General features: G+C 34.2%; 1 protein-coding gene across 8 annotated transcripts in view; it reads left to right on the top strand.

Moving 5' to 3' along the window:
* Window positions 1-18,267, top strand: part of LOC145983887 (RNA-binding protein 5-A-like) — a 79,343-nt gene that overhangs the window by 14,264 nt on the left and 46,812 nt on the right. For 6 of the 8 annotated variants that reach the window (XR_014441270.1, XM_083116976.1, XM_083116979.1 and 3 more), the window contains exons 3-9: window positions 3,118-3,207; window positions 5,374-5,473; window positions 5,898-6,236; window positions 7,860-7,995; window positions 8,470-8,539; window positions 11,859-11,932; window positions 17,144-17,257. Coding sequence is in view for 7 of the 8 variants with exons in the window: in XM_083116976.1 (XP_082973102.1) it covers window positions 3,147-3,207; window positions 5,374-5,473; window positions 5,898-6,236; window positions 7,860-7,995; window positions 8,470-8,539; window positions 11,859-11,932; window positions 17,144-17,257 (894 nt within the window). In the remaining variant the exon portion in view is untranslated. Of the gene's footprint in view, window positions 1-737; window positions 873-3,117; window positions 3,208-5,373; window positions 5,474-5,897; window positions 6,237-7,859; window positions 7,996-8,469; window positions 8,540-11,858; window positions 11,933-17,143; window positions 17,258-18,267 lie in introns of all 8 variants that reach the window. The other 2 variants (XM_083116981.1, XM_083116982.1) reach the window with 2 other exon arrangements.

The following is an 18,267-nucleotide window of genomic DNA, read 5'->3' as shown; positions in this document are numbered from 1 at the left end:
GGTGTGATGCCCAATATATTTGCATTACTTGTGTAACAAAAGTAAACCCACTATTAAGTATAGATAATACTAATACTTTTGATATTTTGTTGTATATTTGCATACAACCTATTTTAGGATTTTTAGAGCCTATTTTAGGAACCTAAAAATCCGAGGTCTAATCATCACCCATCCTCATCATTGCAATTAAACAAAAGTGACAGAAAAGCGACACTAAGTAACATAAATTTAAAATAGAAATGAACATATATGAGTGTGTTGTTTCATGTGTATGTTGTGTAATTGCTCTTGATTCTTTTCTTCTTGGTGGTATACATTGCTTGTTTATATTGCAAATACTCAAATCAATACAAATAAAACAAGAAAAATGTTTTGAGTTGTGATGTTTTTTTCTTGTTTTACTTGTGAACGAAGATAAAATGTCTCACTTTCAAAAATTTTACGTTGTTTGATTATATTGAATTTAAGGAATATATATCTTGATGTTGTCGAGATGTAACATAGTAGAGTAGTGTGGCACTAACATCAGTTAGAATCTTGCATGTGAAAACATTTTTTATGTATTAGAAGGTGTTGCTTGCTTGCTGCATGGGGTGTAGTATTTCAATTGTTTGAATCTGACTTCATGCCTGTTATCTTTTCCACTCAAAGAAATGTAGCTGTTGTACCATTTTTGTAAGTAATTGAATACATAGTTGTTTTGAATTGCATACTGTCAACCACCATTCAAATTACAGTTTTAAGAATCGAAGTGTAGAAGAAAAAAGTTTGAGATCTTGGAAGATAATCATGCTGGTTTTATGACTCAGAAGAGAGAATTTACCAACAGTGAAATTATCTACGGAAGTAGCACAAAGATAAGAAAGAAAAAGGTATGTCTCATATCACAGGAGTGTTAACTGGCATTTCAGTACCTACTCACAAATGTGTGACGGCATTAAATGAGTGTGACCTGTTATTTATTTCATAAAGAATGAGGTGAATTTGACATTACAAGAAATGTGAATTGAGTCACTAGGAAGCATCTACAGTATCAGAAAGGTACTGGGAATGTTCATTAGAATCATTTGAGCAAGCAAACTATGTGATCACTGGCAGCAGATGTGGAATTTTCAAATGAACAAGGAATTACATTGTATACTGACCATTAGCGTGTTCTTCATTACTTACAAAGTCATAAATCAGTGGTTAATTCCTTCTTTAACTGTTTATGGGTTGCCATTCTAAGTATAGTTACCTACAATATATTTCCTTCACTGATTTAAATATGATCCAAATTTAACTACCATTTTACCTTTTCTTATGGTTAATGGAGTGAGTTTGATAGTCTCTCTAGATTTTCTTTCACTCTTTCTTTAATTTTCTGTGAATTATGAATTCTCTGGGGATTGGATGTGGAGGTATATTTCCAACCATATTGTGAATTGTGGTTTTTCTCACCTAATTTTGAGCTTGTTTGATGCCATTCTTTTACTATAGCATTTGAGCTTTTCAAAGAGTTTGATATATTACTGCTTTCACCTTTAGTTCTTAATACCGTGCGTCCATTTCGATCTTCAGCCGAGAGATCGGGAGAAACGTGGCGGGCAGCGCTGACGAAGATGCCGACATTTGCGGCCTGTAATGCCCGCTTATTTTTATGGACATATGCAAACATTTATATAAATATTGCAAAACGAGCATTAACCTGTGTTATAAGAGTACGGTTTTAATTTTAGTGGCTGTATGTGCCGATGATTTTGACACGCCCATCTCCTGTGAAACACGGCGTAGAGGTTTGTTTGGAGAACGTTCTAACGCTGCACCAATTTCATCGAGTTTTGCTTCGGTTAGAATATGTCGTTTTTGCTTAGGTGTTTTAAAATTTAACGATCCAGTTTCTCGTAATTTAAGGACAAGATGTCTAACCGTATCTCTATGTGGAGTTGAAACGCGTGGGAATTTCTGTACAAATTGCCTACACACGTCTCGACACGAGTCTGTTTTCACGTACGTGTCATACATAAAAAATCTTTGTTCTAACGTGAACCTTGCGGCTGGCATTCCAATCGTCTCACTGACACAACACACATACACACTGCAATAACACAAACAAGTAACTGCAAGTAACCAAGAATAACACACTTGCGCACAGCACGAAATTAACCCGCTCTTGGTTTACATTTCTCACCACTATATTCACAACTCTGTCTTAATCTAGTCCCGAAGGAACAAAAAGACTCGAGCTCGGATTGCAAGGAAGCTCACGAAAACCATTCACTTTTAACGGTTTCGTCTACAGCGTAATCTTGATACAGTGTTGCAGATTCGAAACCTCCAAACGATTCCCATGGCCACAAAACTCTTTCAAGAATATAAACTTAAGCAGGACGTTACTGCTGAAAACAATGATTAAAATGTTTTATTGTCTGTGGCTCTTAACATCGTTTCTAAAGCGTATTTATTTGTGTATATAAGAGCAGAACTTGGATGAATTACAGAAGAACTTTTGCATGTCATAACACAGGTTAGTGCTCGTTTTGCAATATTTATATAAATGTCTGCATATGTCTATAAAAATAAGCGGGCATTGCAGGCTGCAAATGTCGGTATCTCCGTCAGCGCCGCCCGCCACGCTTCTCCCGATCTCTCGGCTGAAGATCGAAATGGACGCACGGTATAATAAGAATTTTGAATATAATGTCAATGATTAATTAATTTGTTTTATTTTACTTGGTTTTTCTTTCACTTTTGGCCAATCATGAAGATGAATATTATGTCAATTCTTGATCTATTTACAAGTGATGTACCTGAGATCTATTATAGAATCTTTTATTTTATTATAACACATCACTTTTACATGCATTTATGTGAAGCTCTGTTTAGGATTGGTCAGTTGAGTAAGATGTGCATATCAACCAGGGCATGAACACAATGTTTCAAGAAAAGTGTACAACATGAAGACACTATTTGTCCCAGTTTTCCTTCAGTAGTTATGAAGACTGTGTATGAAATGACACGCACATACGTGTGTTGACAGTTGCCAACATGAACTTTTCACTTCATCTTTAGAGCTGCAAATATAAATTCATTTTTCCGATATACCGGAATCATGTGCATATATTTTGTTCATCACAGGAATTTTGTCACATTGACGTATTCATAAAATGGAATTGGAATCTTCATTTTCTGGCCGCTCGAGGAAAACTGGAAGAAGAGATTCAAAAGGTAAGGCTAGTACATACTAAAATATACTTTTCATTTTGAACAACTGGTGGTTGTCAGAAATGTAAAACTACAAAGTTTGTGTTGTCATGCATGGAAATGTAGTGCTTTCATACATATATATTATGTATTCCTATTTTTCAAATTAGCCTCTGTGGCAGAGTGGTTAGCGCATCATGCGACAATGTCAGGGATCCCAGATTCGAATCCCAGCCTGGGCATGGATGTTTGAGCGTGTCCATTCATCAATTTCATCATATCATCACTTGCAAATTTGCCAAAGTGGCACCACAAGCGAAGTAAAATAAAGCAAGTCTATTAATCAACCTATTTTTCAAATAATGCATGTCTACAAAATAATGTGGTTTCACACAAAATTGACACATGAGAATCAAGATCAACTTAAGGCGAGGAGGGTTAATTACGCACTAGTTGTGCATTTATTTCAATATCTTCAGATTGGGCACTGCTATTTAAAAAAGGGTTTAGTATGCAAGAGAGTATGAATTTCTCTAAATGTTGCAGGTGGAAACTGTTTTTCAAGTTGATTAGTAAGCTAGACACAATGTTTGAAAAATATGATTAATAAGTATTTACAGAATCCCATGTATTCCTACGGCTAATCAAATAAGAGTTTGGACTCTTCCTACTACTATGGCATAGTTCAATGTGTCCTTTTTCCTTCCATGTACTTTTCTACATCATTGGATGTTTGATATTCCCGATAGAATGAATAAAATAATGGTCCCATAAACCTAGTGCATTTCTCCTTGCCTCATACGGCCATCCTGGCAGTGTTGCCAAACCTGATGTGCATAAAACAGCTACATTTTTTTCATTAATAGAGCTTAAGATGACTTTCAAGGAGCTAGATTAACGAAGGCTGCATAAAGTGCCTCCTAGGGTAATTTTAGGTGTCAGAGGGGGGGGGGCACTTCTATTACTGTTAGCTGTAAAGTGATGGCAATTTAATTTTAGTTTTCACCGCCTAGATTTGGCAGTATCACCCATCTCAATAATCCAATGATGTTCATATGAAATCGAAAAATAAGGATTCCCGAATAATAATATTCTCATCTTCACCTTAGCCACAGCGCTATATATAAAAATACCTGAGGAGGAAAGAGGGGGTGGTAATGCAGCCTATATATGAATATCACGTCACATGCAAAATGTACAATCATGGCAAAGTTTGGTCTTTATGGGCCGGAGCCAGTGGTGGCATCATGGTGGGGCAGAGGGCAGGTGCCACAGTTCACCGTGAAACTAGTGCACAAAAGAGCGAAGTTGGCAACAGTGATCGGCAGCTGCCCCAGCGAGAAAGACCTAAGGGAAATTGTCCCTCCTTGCCTTAAATTGATATATACATTGAAGTTTTTGCATTTAATAAAATTCAATGTGTGCCCTGTTCTTAGCCCTGCATGGATTCTAACGATACTCATCTTTTCCCATGTGCGGAACAGTGTGTCAGAAGTTTTGGTTGCTATGGCTGTGTTATCATTTCTTGTAGATGACAGAAGTAATGAACCATTTCAGAATTCGCTAAGTTTTTAACAAGGTGATAGCATTACATTAACCATTGCACTATCTGGGAGGTCTCCGATGGTTTCAATGTCTGTTCATGTTTGTTCAAATTGTCAAGAAAAGTGTGCAACCTTTTAGTTTCCGCTACTTTAATGCATGCAATGAGAATGTATTTGCATATTTTAATTCTGACATGCACCTTATCATTGAATGCGCTTTTACTTGCATTTTGCTTCTCTTTCTTATGTCGCTACTGAAAAGAACACACATCCCTTGTCACTGGCTGAGTGTGTGCAGTTTTTCAGACCTGACATCATCTAAGCTTCCAAGAGGTTGTGAAACGACTTATATCCAGTTTGTATTGAACTGAATAACTTAGAGTAATTCATCTATTGTGTTCATCTTAGAGAGCAAATTTATATTTTATAATCTGTATTATTTTTTCAACTTTTAATATTTTGTAAATCTGTGGATGCTGCTCAATGTGGATAATAATGTGCAATTAGAAGGCTTCCAAAGATAAAGAAACATATCTTTTTCACCCTGTTAAAATTTCATCCATTGTATTGTGATTTTCATGTGAATTTCCCTTAACATTAAAGTTTCATCATGTTCTCATAAACATTGTGTTATTCTCTCATTTAGATTATCATAATATGGATGTTGAAGTGAGTGAAGACTTTGATGATTATCATAGTGGCTATAATGCAGAGTCTTATCCTGAAAGGCAGACAGACAGAGATTGGTAAGTTTTAGTTTGTTAAAGATATTTACATTTTCAGTTATTTGCTATTGTACATTGTGTAAAAATGTCACTATTCTTCGATGCTTTATTCTGCATAATGTATTCTAGTGCCTGATAATTTACATTTCACTTAAATTTTTCTTGTGTTCATATTGTGGGAATATAGTTGTGAAATTGTTAGTGACATGTTCTAATCAGTGTGACTACAGTATTTAAATTACTGGTTGATCTCTTAGATAGACCATTTTACATGAGTGCTTGTGGATCCTATTTTTATGAAACCCACTGCAAGGGTTTTGGATAAAAGCCAAATTTGTCTGATTTTGGTGTTTGGTCAACACCTGCCTGATTTGACACGGAATCACACAAATATAGTATTAATTAATGCAATCAATGTGTTTATTTCATGTCTCCTCTATTGTAGGGACAGAAGAAGGGACAGGGAACGTGAGAAAGGAGAGCGTTTTGAAGACTATAACAGATGCTCTGACCGTGACCGTTACGAGCACGAAGGAAGTAAAGGTAGAAGCAGGGAGGAAAGAGACCGATACCGTGAAGACAGGGAGAGCAGGAGAGGGCGAGAGGAGCGACATGAAAGAGAAAGAAGGGAGAGACGGGATAGAAGTCCTCGTGCGAGGGATCGTGATAGGGACAGAGATCGAGACAGGGATAGAGATCGAGACCGGAGAGAAGAGAGAGACCATAGTTGGAGTAGAAGGGATGATGACTTGAAAGGAAGCCCGGACAGTTATGGTCGATCAAGGTAGGAATAATATTAAAATTTCGCATTACAAAGCACAAACGATCCTTTTGTATTTCACTTTTCAAATACACGATTTGTTATGCTAACCTGCCTCCATGATGTACATTCATCTGCTCTTTTTAATATAATGTTAGTGATCTTGGATATTTTTTTTTAATAACTTTAAAACAGTTTTATCCAAATCTTAACTTTTTATTATGTTATTCATATCCTTTGAAGCCCTGAGGAAGGATCAAGGCTGATCTGAAAATTTTGATAATCGAAGAGGGTATGTGTTGGAATTATTGTATTTGTTAATTTTATGATGGTTATGACACATTGCGTGAAATATCAACTTGTTGTAATGTGTCATAATTAGAGGCACATATTTTTGGTAAATAAAAAAGCTAAATTTTGGTACAAAAACAGAGTCGATTTTGGGTTCAAAAGCAGTAAATAAAAGAAAATTTCGGTGCTATAGTGGTGAATAATCACATCAAAAGTGCTATATAAGATGACATTTTGGTTTTAAAATTGTGAATATAATCCTAAATTTGATTTAAAAACTGCACTTATTACACAAAATAAACTTATCTCTTCTAATAGCACATTTATGTAGTTACCAGAGTATTAAGTTTATTCCTGTGTGAAGGGGTCCATTTTTACTTCTCAAATATTTACAGCAGAATTAATCAATTTCCCTTGAATTGCATAACTCACAGGATCCTTCAGACTTCGTGTCTGTATATAAACGTTAAATTTAGTGTTTAAGAGTATATTTCGCATTTTGCAGTTCATTTCACATTATTTTGTGATAAAATAGGGTAGGAAAATGCACCTCACACCTTTCAGAAACATGAATAATGAACATTACAGCATGTTATTTCATATTTTGTGTTTTAGTCAAAAACTAATTTTGCATGCCTCTGGTCATAATTATTTAGAAATAATTTTGTCACATTACTTAAGAATATGTTCCAGAGCCACAATAAAACAAACACAGATTAGTATGCTATGTACAGATGCTGCAGCTACATGTTACAATTTGTTCATGAAGGTAGAATTTCTACAGTTGAGTTCTTCCATGATATTTCATGATGTCACGTGGAGGCCCTTTCCTTTCTGAACAATAGTAGTATTGTAATTTTGATGGTTTGTGGTATTAATTTCTCACATAATGAATTAACTTAATTGAATTTTCCTTGGAGAGCCTTTTTTTATCAAAGTATTTTAACACAGCCAGTAAGTTATGTATATTAATGTCTATTTTTTAAAAAAAATTCATGTACAAAATGTGCATATGATTTATACCCAGCATAAATACACCTCCCTTCAAATACAAAGAACCAGGAGGAAAAAAAGAAGAGGAAAGTATTGTAATTATTATATAGTATTCATTCAGAAGAATCACTTGTGGCATTGACCTTATTGTCCCTTAACCCTTGAAATTACCTGGAAAACATCAAATTGCCACTCTTCAAAATAGTCAATCTGCCTTTTCCAATTTTTTATTCAAAATCCAGGAGTGAGTTATGACTGATATTCTTCACTTACTCGCCAAACCCCTAATTGTTGCACAGGTGTGTGTTGGATGTGGTACAGTAGTTCTTTCAGCTCATCCTAGGACATTTTGTTTCTTTTCAGCGATTATGAGAGAAGAAGCAACAGTCATGGACCCAGTGAATCAAGGTCGAATGTTGATAGTGATTCTTACAAGACTCAGCCACCAAATAACACAATAATGATACGAGGTCTTGCACAGCATATAACGGAAAATGATGTGAGTATTATTAAAAGATTCTTTTCAAGTGACATTTCACATATCTGTTTTTTCAGTTTCAGGTGTGATAGTTGTTTTTTCTCAGTTTTTTTGTATCAAAATGGCTCCTTCCACACCTACAATCTTTGATAAATATTGCTTCATTAGATATTTTTCATGGGACTGTGGCTAAAGATCTTGCATTGCTGGAAAATGTATAAAGTGGGAGAATTGTAAAATCTGGGAACATAAAATTCTGGTTGCACTGTATTTGCTTGTTTGAGGTATGTAATTTTTAATTGAAGAAAGACCATTTTAAATAAAATTTGCATCTAGAGTTTTTACACCCTTTTCTTGATAAACTTGCAGTAGAATAGAATCTAGTTCAATTTGTAAAGAAAAATGCAGTTTGATTATTGAAGGGTGTCTTTTTGGAGGCAGTCTGTCCATTGTCCTGTGTGTGAAACTTCATGTTTATTTTTCTTCTGGTTATAGATTCGACAAGACATCTTACAGTGTGGACTAATGCCAAAGGACATAAGACTGATCAGGAAGAAAGATACAGGTAAACTACACTATTTGTATTCCAAGTTACTATGGCTCTGCTAGTCTTCAACAAACTGCTCACTGGCTTTTAATTATTTAGAGATCATAAATTCTGTCCTCTTGATTTTGTAAGATGGAAATAGGTAACAGGTAAGTTTATGTGCATCAGTTTGGTGATATATGTAAATAACATGTATGTATCAGTAGTGCAGAGGAAAGCAATATATTTTGATATTTGAATATATTATCTTCCTGTGCACCATAGGTTGAAAACCAGTATATGCAAGTATATTTGATACTTTAGGCATAGTTCATGTTTGCAAGTTTGACACCTAATGTGTACATGATAATTGTTTATTTAATTGAAATGACAATAGGATCTCCCCATTTTATATTGTTTTTTTTTTTCATATCTATTTTGAAGGTCTACTTTAACGAAAAGTGGAATGTAAACATTGCTTCTATTATTGACTAATAACTTACAATGAAAGTTACTTACAGATATCACAACAGCTGTCCCAAATGTTACCTTATTATTTCAAAAATAATTTTCTTCAGAGTTCCACATTTGATGTTTGTCTTGCTTATGAAGTCTTCTTTGGAAACCATGTCCAAAATTCATAACGATATCTGCATGCAAAGAACCAGATGTTTTGACTGTCAATGCATTTGGGACAGCTATACATTTAGTTAATGGGACATATTGAGCAGTTTTTGACAACACCTCTATCTTAGTAGAACATGTTTTGAAAACATAAAACTATATACAGATCTGCAGCAACTGTATTGCCATGGGGAATCTCCATGCTTTGCACCTAAAATTGGTAAGTTGTTATTGTTGAATGTTCCTTCTACAAATACTGTACCATTGGGCTCTTTCTTGCAATTTCAAATTGATGCATTAGGTACAGACCAATTTGAAAATTTCCCTTTTCATGGCATCATTTCAGTGAAGTGTCAGGATGTAAGAAACAAAAACAAAAAAAAATGTCAATGGCAGTTTACTTTTGTGTTGATATCTCTGAATGATGTTCAGTCCAAAGTTTCTGAAGCAAATTTGTAAAAGGAAAGATGCTTGTATGAAGTGATTTTTCCCACATATCTTTCGCCTAGAATAGAAATCAGTTGGATAAAAGTGTCACCTTGAAATGAAGAGACCTCAAGTTAAATTACCAGTGCAGGCACAGTTGTTTGGATTCCATTTGGAACTGTAGATCTGGTCCCACATAACCTATGTGAGCCTGAAGTGCATCAAGTAGTTGAGAGAGGATGGTATCCCCCAGTCAGAAACAGTTATGCAAAGCACATGTTACATTGTCACCATATTAAACTACAGGAGTATCCCTCAAGTTATTACCAAGGCTCAGTCAAATATCTCCCCACCTAATAATTTCCAATTCAAAGACAACATGAAACAATAATTAACAGTGTTACTATTTTGAAGGGGGGAGACTTGATTACTCTTGTATATCAAATCACATGAACTGAAAGAACTCTGTGATATCCTCAGAGTAACAAAAAATATGCATTTTTTCATTATTAGCAGTGTGTTTCAGTTTCCCCTTCAAGCAAAAGAAAATATACCATGATCTATACATGTAGGTTTATATTTAAAAATAGATGTGATCATATTTACTGTTCTTTGATACTTGGCATCTGAAAGATATTTCAATCTCCAGTGCAACCTAAACACTGGTTGTAATCAAAGTTTAGTGTATTGGGAAGGAATTCTGTACATAAAAATTTGTATGTTACACTTTTCCATCCATGTCTACTTGGATGGCGAGGTGGGGGAAGATGGTCATTTTAGTCATCCACGTGGGAGAGGGTCATTGATTGTCATTTATTATTATCGTTAGTTTTCAACAACTCAGAGGGAGGGGAGGAGGTCCATAAAATATTCACATACTTCATTAGATGTATAGGAAACTATTCGTAAGTTTTCAGTGAAAAATGGTAATGCAAATTAAGTTTAATCTGTGATTAAACTTGAATGTTATATCAGTCCATAGAGCAGCCACCCTGTACATGTACCATTTATCATTGGCATCATCACCATTCTTTATCATTTCCATCAGTATCAGCAACTCCACTTTTTCTGTCTCGACCAGTCTTTTGATTTCCACATTTTCCTACACCATTCACAATTTATTCTTTCCATCTTATCTGTAATCTTCCTCTGTATCTCTCCCCTTCCATCATCATTTTGTATGTCTTCCTTGGTAGCCTTTCGTCTTCCATCCTCATCATATATCTACCATATCACCTAAGTGTTGCTATTTCTATTCCATCATATAGTTTTGACAGTCTTGAAATGAACCTGATCATAGTTTGAGTGTGAGCAGTACTTTGAAAGAAAGCTCACTCCTATCAAAAGTTATGTCATAATATGATTTTACAGTGATTTTCATTTTTGATATCTCTTATTATGTATGCTATCAGAAAACAGGATTATCAATCATGGTAGTAAAAACTTAAAAACTTTTTTATTGAAAATATGAGACGTGGGCAAATCTGTTTGACTTTATGGATAATTGTAGAGGTAAGGTAGATTGGAAATTTACTGAACATTTGACTTTTATTTCAGTATTTTTTATTATGGAGTAGGATGTTGATAAATATCATAGTGTAGATAAGTTGGCAAAAATATGGCTTTTTAATGCTACAAATGGTGATTGATAAAGTTTTATTTGTCTAAAATACATAAAGTTAATCTTTACAGCTCTAAGCAAAAACCTACCATATATTTTTTATGGCAAAGTGAAAAAATTCTTTACATATTAGAAATATGAAAAAAATTATATATATATTTTGGAAGTAATCTACTCATTCTTCCACAAAAAAGTATTATCTGATAACGTATTATTTTCTGAGTTGTGATATTTTCTTTGTTATTGGTTTCAAATTACTGTGTGGTGAGCATAAAGAATCCACATAACAGATAGCAAAGAAAACTTCACCACATACAACAGAACTGTAGTGTTGTCAGATCTATCTGTTTGTTTCTTAATGCAATTCAAAATTTTTACTTCACTTTGTACCTTGTGTGATACTTTGCCATTCTTAAATTATTTCTTTATCTCTTGATAATATTTACATGGTTTCTTCATTTGTTTCAAATATTGAAAATGCATACATGCAATTAAGCTGAACAATTTTCTTATTGATTGTTAATGCAAAATATAAGATCAGTGGATATTTTCATTTTTCATACTAAAGTTTGTGTCTGAAATCATGTAGCCAGTGAGCAGAGCCCTGGTGTGAAAGTTTTACAGGTTGTGTTATTTACAATAAAGTGCACCCCAGATATTAACACATGTGTTGGTCCATCTGTGTAGGTGCATCACGAGGCTTTGCTTTCGTCGAGTTTAACACGCTCCAGGAAGCCACTCGGTGGATGGATATGAAACAGGTATCCTGCAGGTTTCTGCCTAGGGCCTGAGGCCTAAATTCTGTTGGTGGGCCACCCATGCTTGCAGTTTTCATCTTTCTTTGTGGTATTCTACACCTTGTCTTCCCTACCAGGCTGACCCATTTCATGGGTTCAAAAATTGCTATAATTAGCTTTAAGTTTCAAAGGATTTATTCAGGATCATTTTTATTTTGCCAGTTAAGTAAGTTTTGAAAAAAAAATTAACTTGTGTAAGAAATTGGGAAGGGTTATTCTGCATTTCAAAGCAGGCCAGGATGAAAATGTTTAAAGGCTCAGCTTGTTGTGATATATTTTACAAGGAACAAGATTCTAGTGTGTATCCATTTTTTTCATTTTGAGTGTGATGGCTTTAAGCAGGAGCATGAATTAAAAATGGCATGGATATAACAGCAACACAGAAGGCAATGACTATTAAATATAGTCCTGATTTGCTGTCACAATATGTTGCAGATTTATTATAATGTGTACATTAGCACTTAGATGAGTTTTGTAGTTAAAAAGTTTTTCAAAGGGTTGATGAAAAATCTTGTTTGAGTTGAAGGGAAATTGATTTTCTTTCATTTAGAACTTTAATATTACTAAAGATAGAAACTGCATGCTTAGCTAGGGGAGGGTTAATATACAGCTGAAGCTTTTCATTGTAATAACGGAAATCACTCACAACATGTCAGTGTGACTTTAAATATCGCTCTCTTATACATAGATGTGTGTAACTTACCCTAGGATGACCACTACTTGTTCATGTAGTGTTTATCTCCTTCCTGCTCTTTTAGTGGCAGGAATAGAGGCCTTATTGATGCAAGTTTCCTTTTCTTGGTTATTAAAATAGCTTATGTAATTTGTTAGTGTGTACTCTGTGTGCATGCATGTGCTTGTGTGTATACCTGTGGTGCACGCACATGCAAAATATATGAATGTATTGAACTTAAAAAGGAAATGCTTGAATGTCATCACTTCATTTTCGTTAAGGTGCAGTTGTTTGTTTTAGATTGCAAAAGATAGGTCTTCTCTCTCTTATGTAATAGTATGGAAACTATATTGTTTACAAATACAATGTTGTGCATGCACATTTACTATTTTGAATAGTTCATTATGGACAATGGGAACAGTTTATAAGACAGAGAAATCATGGGAGAATTTGCGACACACACACACACACACTGACATTCTGAAAATCGAATGTTAGTTTCCACAATAAAATAGGCCATACATTCATATCTATTCTGAGCTGGTAGTAGTTTTCATTTTTCATACTCATTTTGTTTCATGTCCTGTTTGACATCCAGTCCCACCTTCACATTTGTCTGCTCATAAAACTTCTATCAATACATTTTTATAAGACAATCTTGCAAAGTTACATATTTCCCTGCTTATCCTCTTCTTTATTCAAATATTGCATTTATATGTAAAATAAATTTATTATTACTGGAGCCCAGATTTTTATGTAGTTACACATTTTCTAGAGTAATTAGTTCCATGAAAACTTAAAATGTTATAGATTTTAACACGACATTCCTATGAATTTTTTTTTTGTCATTGTATGTTTTAGTGATTTTGCATTAACCTCACATATGGAATTTCTCTGCTTATAATTGTTTTTCTACCATAACTTGAGACATTTATTATTTTCAACATACACTTTTGGTTTATAGATTTTTAAATTACTACCTCCTGCCAAATGAGATTTTGATAAAAAATTAGGAACAGATTGTCAGTTCTTCCTTCGAAATGGTCATTTTGAACAGCCTTTAATTTTACAACTATAATGCATAAGAAATTCTGGTTTTATCTACCGAATATTGATATATATATATTTTACATTTACGTACTTTTTGAAATTCCAAAGAACCACCTTCTGTGGAGTGGTAGTTAGTGCAGTCAACTACAAGCCAAAAGTCATAGCTTCAAGTTCTGGGCAAGGTATGAATGAATACCTCATTATGTTTTGTTCTTTCTTCAATATCATAATTTCCCCATCCTCATTGTCACAGTTATCCTAGAAAGGCAGGTAAAATACAAATATGAAATTCTTTGATATCTAGATTTGATTGGCATGCATACAAAATTGGAGATTATATTACAATTTGTTTTTAAAAACGTTTCTCTATTTGCAAAACACAACAGATTTTAATCACTATCTAATGAATTCATACAGTTATTGAGAATTGCATTTAGTTTTATGGGAACTTTGAATGAGAGTGTATGTACATAAACAATTTTTAATTTATTTAAAGTTACATATTTGTTCCACTTTTTGCTTTTCACCATATCTGGTGCATATTTCATACCTTAATACAACTACAAATTTAGACACACATGAGGTTAGTGCTTTAGTTCCCAGTTCTCTTTATGATATTTTGAGAATTTGTAAAACAATTGATAGTCTAGCCAAAAGTGTCCAATGAGTAGAATTTGATATATTGATTTCTCTGGATCCTTCAAGACTGATACAAAAGCTTTGAAGTAAACAGTTTTTTAAAGCCAAAAATATTTTTTAATGAAAAGTTCTACACTCCTGTTCAGATAATGTGGCACATATTTAACTGTTCAACCTTATAAAATGTGCCACTTTATGTGAAGAGAAGTGTGCCACTTTTTGGGTGAATTAGTTTTTTGTTACTAATTTTAAAAATGTAGTAATAACTAGTGCAAACACATTCAGATTTGTTCATTATTTAATAATTTAAAGCAAGAAATAAATATCAAAATATTTAATTAATGTTCATGAATTTTTGCAACTTGCAGTGATTTTCTGGACTTTTTCTTATATTATTATTATTTATTACATATTCACCAAGAAGTATCAGCCTATTTCAAATGCTACTTTTCATGGTTGTAGAAATGTACCACTGTTAAGTACTACATTTTTCATTCACTTTGTTCTATTGTGCAGGCATGCTGAATGCCAATTTTTGTGTAAAATTTCAATTTTCGTCATCATCATCACTAAGTGTTAAAAAAGAATTAGGTTAGAGGTTTGGTTAAGAAACACTTGAAACAATCACTGCCAACATTCCTGTCTAAAAACAACCAGTTAAAAATTTTGTTTTAAAAAGTTCCCCATTTCCCATGAGACCTCTTAAACCCCCGGGGTCTTATAAAATCGGTGAAACACGTTCAGTTGCACAGCCAGCATTGGCGATCAACTCCAGTTCGAGAAGCCATGAAGGTTATTTCCATCTTGAACTCCCTTTCCACCCTGGCTGCTCGGACAACTTCGGAGTAACATGAAATGCAATCTTTCTTTCTTTTTTCATTGTTCTGTCCCATTTTTTGAAAAGTTTTACCCATCCTTCCTCTAAATTAGTATCATCTCTGTTTAGCTTTATATTTCTCCCAGTGCAAATGTTCGCCGTCTCGTAGATGTTTCTTTCAATTTTTCTATTTCTTTTTTGATAACCTCTTTCTTTATGATTTTATGCCCGCTCATGATTATATGTTCGGATAATCCAGTTTTGGGGACTCCTTCTCTAATGTTGTCCTCGTGTTCCCCCATCTTATACACATGATTCTTCCAGTTATATACTCTTTGCCACATTCACATTTAATTCTGTATATGCTTTTAGATTCCTCAGGGTTTCCTTTTCCTTTTTTTCCCTTTTTATATTCTGGAGGGCTTTCATCCCACACTTAATCCTGTATTCTCTTACTGTTTTCTCAATTTAGACAGGAATGTTGGCAGTGATTGTTTAAAGTGTTTCTTAACCAAACCTCTAACCTAATCCTTTTTTAACACTTAGTGATGTGGCATTATGATTAGTGCCTAGAGAAAATAAGAACCTGATGAAGGGGGCAGTTGTACCCTGAAACTTTTTCTAAACTTCATACTCACTCATGTAAGTAAGTTAAATTTTATATTAATTTAGTATTGATTATATTATATAGTGAGTAACACGCACCATACGCAAATATGTTATCTTTAACTTTCATTATTGGATGGTACAATGTATAAATTTCATCTCCCCTAAAAGCCCTGTCATTGCGTAAAAGAAAAAACTGTTTTATATCTCTATGACATTCTGAACTACAATTTTTTCTTGTCATCATGGCAAGTTTGAAAAGTTCCCATTTGGAGAGTTTTATGTGCAGCAGAGAGGCTCCCACCCACTATAGGTTAAAATTTTCTTGAGTATTTTCTGTGATTTATCAAAAATGATACTTTTGATGTAATTAATTTTTTTAAAAATTAAAACAAAGTGTGTGTGTGTAAAAAAAATCATACTTTAAAAAGTTTTTTTATAATGGAATATTATGACCTAAGTTATAGATGAAAATTAATGCTTTAAATTGCCCTGCACTTAGTGCGGTATAAAATTGACATTTCAATGTTGTAAATCCAAACAAGCATGAGTTCAACTCCACTTTAAACTTCCTTAAAACACCCATTAAACCTTATGCCAAATTGAAAATTGTTCTTAGATTCTAACTTTTCAGGCAACTAACAGTTCTGTTAAATTTTCAACCTGTAATTCAAAATGAAAAAAGAAAGAATTGAAGGTGTTTGCATCTGGGAAACTTGTTAAATGAGTATTGAAAATTGATGCCTAATAAGTTTGATTAGGGAAAGAGAGGACACATTATCTTGTATATATGTTAAGTGTAAGATATATTTTGTAAGTTATGTGTTTGTTTTGAAGAAATATAGTTATCAGTGTTATTCAAGTTTTTTTTTAAAGTGATTACATTCAAGCATGGGCAATTTTAAGTAAAAATGCTTGCATCTCTAAGATTCCTGCCATATTGCAGAGTACTGGCTTTAAGGATGGATGCCAAGTACTTATTCTTCACAAGAATGTTTGTTTCTGAGAAATTACCAAGTTGGAACTGTGATTTTATAAAGTGCTTTATTTGTTGTATTGTCAGTAGTATGCAGCATCCATCCTACAGTGTTCTTTCCCACATACAATATTTGTCTTGTAGCTTGCAGTAAATACTTTGTTTTGAAATACACCTATTTCGTGCATGAGGAAAAGCACATTAATAATTGAAAGAAAAAATCAGGTTATAATACATGTTATATCACTTGTTATGCCTCATATAGTTACAACACCTATGGCAACTCTGCAAGAGCAATGAGCCAGCACCTTACCATCTTTGGGAAAATGATCATCTGTCGTTTTGTAAAGGGTCCTTTCAGAGTGGTTGTCTTTCTTCTGGACCAGTAGCTTTAGTGTATTGTTTACTTTTCAGGGTGTGCTGATGCTGCAAGATCAGTATAGAGCCGTAATGCAGTATAGTATTCCGAAAGAGGGACATAGTGAAAGGACAACTAGTAAAGCATCTCAAGACTGGTATTGCGTTAAAGTGAGTATGAAATATAAGAAATTTGATGTGTAATAAATAGGGATATGAAGTTTTCATTTTAACGATAACACCAGAAAGTTGAAGAAAGCAGAATGAAGTGCTTAAAATGTATTTGGGTATGTTAAGGAGGCAAGTTTTTGAGGTTTCGGAATCGTGAAATAATGCGAATTGTGCCACTTTTCAGAATAACCACAAATTTTGTACTTTAACGAGAAAAACATCATGAAATATACAATATAAATTGGGGATAACACTTCTGTTTAAATGGTTGCCTGAAGCACTATACGGCTGTTCATAAACTCAATCCAAGTATGGCTAGCTCCGCCCACTTCCGGCTCTGTGACATCATGGTGATGTATCCGGCCTACTTGGCTCGTAAGATTCGTAAGCCATTCTCAATGCGACTGAGTTGGCTGACTGCAGACAAAAACTAGCAGAAAACATGATGCTGCAGCTTTCAATGGCTGGCAATCATTTATTTGATGCCTTCGTAAGTCAGACAAGTCAACTGAAGGAAAAGGTGTAGTTAATATTCTTACAATTTTTCCGTAGATATACAGGGTTTCCCAGAAATAGGTGGCATAACTTCAGGAGTGTATTCCTTAAATGTAAACAACGAAAAAAGTTTATATGAACATAGGTCCGGAAATTTTTGGTTTCAGAGTTATAGGCTGTCACAACACGTGCTCACTGAAATTTGTCTATCTTCCACATTTGGTTTATGGCACTTAGTTCTTCACAGTACCCTAGAGGAGATGTTGAAAATGACCACCCCTGGCCTCAATACAGGCCACACATCGATGTCGCATGGCCACTTGAATACACTCCCAAATGCCTGGCGTGTTCCGTATTGTCTCACAACCTGCTACAATGCGTTTGTGGAGAGTATTCACATCTGTCAGTGCAGACGAATACACTAGTGATTTCAAATGGCCTCACAAGTAGAAATCCAAGGAGTTTAAATCTGTTGAGCATGGAGGCCAAGCAATTGGTCCACCTCTACCGATCCA

This window comes from Lepisma saccharinum, chromosome 2 (assembly GCF_977018435.1).
Source record: "Lepisma saccharinum chromosome 2, izLepSacc3.1, whole genome shotgun sequence".
NCBI classification, from domain to species: domain Eukaryota; kingdom Metazoa; phylum Arthropoda; class Insecta; order Zygentoma; family Lepismatidae; genus Lepisma; species Lepisma saccharinum.
The sequence above is the reverse complement of the archived record's forward strand: the minus strand, read 5'-3'. Positions and strand labels throughout refer to the sequence as shown.